This window comes from Arachis stenosperma, chromosome 5 (assembly GCF_014773155.1).
Source record: "Arachis stenosperma cultivar V10309 chromosome 5, arast.V10309.gnm1.PFL2, whole genome shotgun sequence".
Taxonomy (NCBI): Eukaryota; Viridiplantae; Streptophyta; class Magnoliopsida; order Fabales; family Fabaceae; genus Arachis; species Arachis stenosperma.
The window spans coordinates 38,644,722-38,652,009 of record NC_080381.1 but is presented as its reverse complement, the minus strand read 5'-3'; the positions used below and the strand labels follow the sequence as shown (position 1 = coordinate 38,652,009).

Below are 7,288 nucleotides of genomic sequence, written 5' to 3'. Positions count from 1 at the left end.
AAATTTCAAGAAAGTGTGTACATGTAAAGCAAGCTTAAAAATAGGATAGAAAAATAAGACACGGTCATGAGATGTGAAGTGTAATGAGAATGGTTTCATGTAGGAGTGGTATGTTGTAATAAAGGTCATGATGAATAAAGAGTGAAAACATTGATATCTTGATAAAAACTCAGAATGAACATAAGGGATGACACGTTGAAATTCTATTATAGGAATAACCTTCTTTTCAAGGTATGTTATAGGATTAGAAACAAGTAAAATTCGATGGCGACAATTTGTAAGAAGTAAGAAGAAGACAAAAAAAAGTAAAAAATTGAGGGGACAATTACTGCAGTGATGCAAAAAAACATATTTTTAAAATGAAAAAAAATGGTGGGGACGATTTGACACATGGTGGTGACGATTTGACGAATGGTAATGGAGATTTGTCAGAAAAAATAAAAAAATTGAATCTCAATGACAACAAATAAGGACTCAACGATGGAAGCTTCGCGTTCATCTTGTTGTTCCTCCTCCTACTCTTTTTCTCTGGTTTTGTTTTTCTTGTATTTGATTTAAAAAAATTAATAAAAAATAGGTAATAGAGTTAGTTTGAGAGTATATTATAATTATCAAATTTTATTTCAGACATCTAAAAGTGTAAGATTTATATGTGATAACTTTATGTGATAAATTGTTCCTTTCATAATATTATTTGAAGAACTAAAAAGTATAATTTGTGAAAAGATGGATCTTCAAATATAAAAAATAGTGACTAGTATTGTGTACAGGTATCCTGTAATAGTATTTGGAGGATCCATACAATTCAAGATAAAGTATATCATTGATAAAGCAACGATGCAAGAAATATTTTCAATATATCGTGAAGGTTGAGCACAAGAGTCCGTCATCGAGCTATTTGTTAAGTTCGAACACTTGTCTTATAGGGTTGAAGAAGCCAATGGAAACATGGAATGAGAAGACTACAACAGTGAAAGCAAAAATGAATTTGAAGGCAACTATGAAATAGATTATCCAATTTTAGATGGCGTTGATGATGATTACACTAATGAGACAGATGTAAAGAAGTGACAAATGTACTAACAAGCCAACATCTGCTCAGAGAGCCGTCTTTTATGCGCGCTTTGGACCTTATGGCTTTGAATGCATCGAAGGATAATTTTCTGAGTATGTGAATGCTGGTATGTGAATATGATATTAATAGAATATATCTATATTTTCTGTACTATAAGATGATGATTATATTGTGGTTACTAATTGTATGTATAATTATTTTTTGTGATATTGTTGCAGACCCACCTACTATTGCAGACGGAGAATTTGTTATTTGGATGGAATTCAGTTCTAAAGAGATTGTGATCGCGACCATAAAAAGCTATACGATTTGTAGAGTTAACTATCGCGTATACGAGTTTGAACTAACAACATTTTATGCCAAATGTGTGTAATATTAAAATAATTGTGATTGGAATATCAGGACTAGTTTAATCCAAAAGAAATATTATTGAAAAATATGACGTTATAACGGTAGCCACACCTGCATCAGATCTACTATTTCTCAGGATCACTGGAAGTTAGATTCAAACACAATTGTAGAAGCGATAAAGTCATTAGTGGAAGCTGACCCATCTCTGAAGGTGCGATATGTGACTGTAGATGATCAAGCAAAGTTCAATTACACAGTGAGCTACCGCAAAGTATAGTTGGTAAAGCAAAAAGCAGTAAAAAAAGATTTTTGGTTGTTGGAATACCTCATATGAGGCTCTGCCAACATGGTTTGATCCGTGCACTCATCTGCTTGGAGGTTGTAACTGCTTATAGTTAACCCTGAGACTAGCATACCATTACTTGAAAGACCAAGAATCATCACCACATCTTCCAAAATTATGGTGTATTTACAAATATGAAGATAGAAGGTATGTATATCTAAATGTCATCTTTTAACTAAGGCTGTCAATATTGCCTAATGTTCTTATACTCTTTCAATGTAAGATATGTGTTCAAACCCAATCTCGTTTAAAAGTTTAACAACAATTGAATCACAGAATTTTGACACATTTATTTGTCTAACTTTCAATAATCTTGAGTCTGATAAATAAATAACTAAAAATATTATGATAAGAAATAAATTTAAAGTATATATCTTATTTTCATACTTTAAATGAAAATTTAACTTAAAGCAAATGAAAACTTTGAATAAAATTTTTTATTAATATTTAAATACAGTAGTTACATTGGTAAAAATTAAATTCCTTAACAAATTTAATTATTCATATAATTAAACTTATTAAAAAAATTTGCTAAAAAAGAGAAATTTTTATTTTAATTACTAATTTTTCTAAAACAACAATTTTTATACTTTTCGGTAAAGTAGTGCTTCCTACACAAATATTTTTATTAACATAATAACATATATCAAAAAGATATTAATACACAAATAAAATATTCATACTTATCATAATCATTCATACCTATTATAATTCAACATGGCAACATACATAAAAATCATATTAAAAAATCTTTTACTATTATTGTCGTTAGTAAAAATCTTATGAAAAAATATTATCTATAGCTAAATATATTAGTAAAAATCTTAGTAAACATTTTTTTAAAAATATTAATTATAACTTTTAATATTTTAATATTATAATTCTAAACACATTATTAACGTTAGTAAATTAAAAAAAATATTGCTTATAACTTTTAATATTATAGCATAAAATCTAAAATTTTAATTAATCACATCAGTTTTATATTAACTCTAAATATATTAAAAGAATTTACTCAATATATTCTAATATTTAACTAATTGCAAACACTTATCCCAAAACATATTTACAAAAATTGGAGCACTGGTTACTAATATCTTAACTAAAAGGAAAAGTATATGGAACCAACTAATAATCAGCCAAGAATGGAACAACATAATTAATTATAATTAGTTTTATTAATTTATAATTTAATTTGTTTTTTAAATTATTGTTGACCACGTTCAAAACATGAGGGAAGATACGCTAGTGATAGGAGAGAATCACGGAACAGATGCTTTGATCATTCATTAGTTGGTTCCATATAATTAATTATGTTTTATTAATGCGTAACACATGAAACATAGAAATCATATCCAAAACCATCCAATTTACAAGGAAAAGAAACATCCGTGTGCCTATCAGTAGCAACATCCAGTTAAAGTTACCGGTGCTTCTGGTTTACCAATTGGCTGATTCTTGGCTTATATAGAATTAGTTCCTAGTATTATTGTAACTAAAATAAATTTGTGCATAATACGAATAAATAAATTAAGCATACTTACTACTTAATACGCTGCTACGTTATGAATATCATATACTTTAATTTGTATTTTTTAATCTGCGTTACTTGAATAAAAGGAAAAGGTACTATTGCTCGGTTTCAGTTAAGTAGAGGTGTCTTGGTTATTCATAATTTGCTCACTATCAAGTTGGTCCCATAAGATTAAACCTTTTTTTAATGTATATATTTTATTTTCATAAGAGATTGCAATTCATTGGAGAATGGAGGTTTTGGTGAGCAGAGTCTTTATCAGCAAAGAATCTAATACTATTAATTGATAGATATTACATGGCCAACTAGTATTAATGGTAAAGAATGACTCAAATTATTCATTTTCTTTGGGAGAAGAATTGCGAAACCAACTTATTGCATTCTAAGTTGTTGGTCTTTGCATGATCACAAACACACACACACAAACATTCATTCATTTTGTGTGTTTCTCAATCATCCTTTGCAGCTCCTCCTTTCTTACTCCAACCACTCTATCAACCACTTTTCCTTTCTTAATGAGTATAAACGTTGGTAATGCTTGAACTTGGAATGCTTGAGACACCTCCTGTTAACATTAATAACGACAAAAATATATTAGTTCTCAACTATATTACGAGTAAATAATTCGATTTGTATGTATTATCAGTATAAAATAATTTTACACAAATATTATATGGTAAATGCTATCCAACCCTCTCTAAAATAACATGTAAGTTACCTTTCATTATGTGTCACATTGTAATTGGTCTTTATCTTAACCATAGTTGAGTTATTTTATAATTTATTATTCTTAAAATATCAAAGCTTCACTCCCGTTAATTGAAGCACATTCCACTCCTCCATTTTTTGTTCATCACTTCATCACCTAGATTCGGTCCTTCCAAGCACCGTTGCGTTCGTGACAAGAAGCACCAACGTCATCGCCATTTACTGTCTTCTCACACAACCTCTAATTAATGGTTAATTTTAGTTATTAAATTTTTTTATTAAAAAGTTATATCTTTATTTAATTACGTGACGAAACATATATTTATATGTAAAATATAATATAATAAAATAAATCTATTCAAAGTATTTAAAAGTTTAATTAAAATTATGAACATACAAATATAATAATAAAATTTGTACTCCAAACAAATAAACATATTTTTTTATCATACATATATTATTTAAAAAATAAATATATTATTAAAATTAATAACAGAAATTTAAAATAATAAAATTTAACTTTCTTACCGTATTTTTTATAGTATTTTTATTTTTTTAATTTTTAATTTATTAGTACTTTATTATTTAATTAAAAATTAAACAAATTATTTTTATGAAAAATTATTTTTTGTATTATATTAGAGAAGAGACCAATATAGCAGTTTAAAAAATAAATTATATAAATATTTAAGAGATAAATATGAAATACATACCTAAAATAAATAAAACGGACAAAATGGGAGTACTATTGAGAAATGGAGAATTATTTTTGTCTGTTTTATTTATTTTAGGCATGTATTTCATATCTTTCTCTTAAATATCTATCTATATAATTTACTTTTGTATTTAAAAATTTTAATATTATCTATTTTTTATTTAAAAATTATTTTTACATTATTTTTTAGACTGTTATATTGGTCTCTTCTTTAAGATAATACAAAAAATAATTTATCATGAAGATAATTTATTTAATCATTAATTAAATAATAAAGTACGAATAAATTAAAAATTAAAAGAATAAAAATATTATAAAAATACTTGTAAGAAAGTTAGATTTTATCATTTTAAACTTGTGTTATTAATTTTAACCATTTATTATTTTTTAAAATAATTTATGTACAATAAAAAATATATTTTTTCTGATTTTAATTATACTTTTAAGTACTCTAAATAGAGTTATTATATTATATTTTACATATGAATATATGTTCTATCGTGTAATTAAATAAAGATTTATTTTAATAAAAAAATTAATAACCAAACTAAACATTACTTAGGTATGTATTTCATATTTATCTCTTAAATATTTATACAATTTATTTTTTAAACTGTTATATTGGTCTCTTCTCTAATATAATATAAAAAATAATTTTTCATAAAAATAATTTGTTTAATTATTAATTAAATAATAAAGTACTAATAAATTAAAAATTAAAAAATAAAAATACTATAAAAAATACGGTAATCATTTTAAATTTCTGTTATTAATTTTAATAATATATTTATTTTTAAATAATATATGTATGATAAAAAATATATTTATTTTTTTTAGTACAAATTTTATTATTATATTTGTATGTTCATGATTTTAATTATACTTTTAAATACTTTGAATAGATTTATTTTATTATATTATATTTTACATATAAATATATGTTCCATCACGTAATTAAATAAAGATATATTTTTTTAATAAAAAAATTTAATAACCAAATTAACCATTAATTATGTGGGTAAGCAGTGATTCACGCCAAAAAGAGGCACTGGCTATACTATACTGGGAAGAAAGGTTGTGTGGGAGGGTATGGCGATGACGTTAGCGCTTCTTGTCACGAACGCGAGGGTGCTTGGAAGAACCAAATCTAGGTAATGAAGTGATAAACAAAGAATGGAGGAGTGGAATATGCTTCAATTAACGGAAGTGGAGCTTTGATATTTTAAGAATAATAAATTATAAAATAACCCAACTATGGTTAAGATAAAAACCAATTACAATGTGACACGTAATAAAGGGTAACTTACATGTTATTTTAGAGGGGGTTGGGTAGCATTCACCATATTATATTGTTTACTTTAGTAGACTTGTAGACTTGTATGATCCAACCATAACTATTTTTAAGAGTCATGCAAACATAAATAGTTAAAAGACGTAAATAACTTTGTTAGGTAGATAATGACTTTTGTGAACAATGTGAATAATGGACTTTAAAATTGGCCCAATAAACAAAAAACACACTACACTCTAAATTACCCACCTAAATCTTAATATTAGATAAACATCTGCATACCTAATAAATTGAACATCCGATATATCTATCGTTCATATTATTTAGTATTTTCATCGTTTACCTATATTTTTCTTATTTTTTTATACCGTTAATTGTTGCAATTAAAAGGGGTATATTTGATAAGTCAAGTGGATGGGAATAAGTGAAATACCATTAGCTCATCCACATCAATCTTGATGAACTCAACATCTTTATAATTTTCAGCAAAATCTTGAATAACTGGATCCATGAATTTGCAAGGTCCACACCATGTAGCTGTAAAATCAATCACCATCTATATAGCAAACAAAGACTACATACATTAGCAAAACCAATAATATTACTCATTCACTATCATATTACTATATCATAAATGAAAGATGCTAAAAATGAAGGGAAAAAAAAATATTAAACGTACCAATTTGTCCGTTTCTTTCAAGGCACCAAAACGAGCATTCCATTTAGCAGTGGAATGGAAGGTAAGGACTTGAGGTGATGAAGTCGTAGTTGATGGTGATGATCTTTCAGCAAAAACAAAATTGAACAAGTTTGCTTCCATGTTATTCGTTCTTTCTTTAATTTTCTGCCTGGTAATTTATAAACCAAAAATTGGTAAGTTGGGAGAGAATTTGAGTTTTCTTAGGTAGTTTAATTTGTGGCTGATGGGAAATTGGCTGGGAAGACTTAGATATTTATAGGAGTAACAAAGTAGTGTGAATTCTCTTGAAAGCTATGGTGCTAGATTCTTCGAATTGGCAAGCTGTAAAATGTAGCTAATTAACTAATATACATTTAAGAGCATATAGTTAAGCACTTGCTATCACTAGCTGGTCCCAACACATTCCCATGAATATAATTATTAAATGATCATTATTATTCTAATGTTAAAGAACATGTAGTTTTCATTAAGCTCCCTTTTATATTTTCTATATATATTTAATCAAAGAATTAAGTAAAACAGAGAGTGAAATTTTGTTAAATATTATTATTTTGAATCTTGAATTTCGTTA

The 7,288-nt window shown here is 26.2% G+C and overlaps 1 protein-coding gene across 1 annotated transcript; it reads right to left on the bottom strand.

Moving 5' to 3' along the window:
- Nucleotides 1-3,557: 3,557 nt before the first annotated feature.
- Nucleotides 3,558-6,941, bottom strand: LOC130979778 (thioredoxin H2-like). Its single transcript, XM_057903323.1, has 3 exons — nucleotides 6,697-6,941; nucleotides 6,451-6,573; nucleotides 3,558-3,868 (listed from the first exon to the last, which is right to left on the bottom strand). The coding sequence occupies exons 1-3, from the start codon at nucleotides 6,835-6,837 to the stop codon at nucleotides 3,737-3,739; spliced, it is 396 nt and encodes a 131-aa protein (XP_057759306.1). The 5' UTR covers nucleotides 6,838-6,941; the 3' UTR covers nucleotides 3,558-3,736.
- Nucleotides 6,942-7,288: the final 347 nt, after the last annotated feature.

Excerpts from the sequence above, each read along its gene's own strand:
- LOC130979778 (XM_057903323.1), bottom strand. The coding sequence starts at position 6,837 with ATGGAAGCAAACTTGTTCAATTTTGTTTTTGCTGAAAGATCATCACCA. Across the intron at positions 6,574-6,696 it reads TGAAAGAAACGGACAAATTG|ATGGTGATTGATTTTACAGC; the intron begins GTACGTTTAATA and ends TTTGCTATATAG. Across the intron at positions 3,869-6,450 it reads TTGATGTGGATGAGCTAATG|GAGGTGTCTCAAGCATTCCA; the intron begins GTATTTCACTTA and ends TAATGTTAACAG.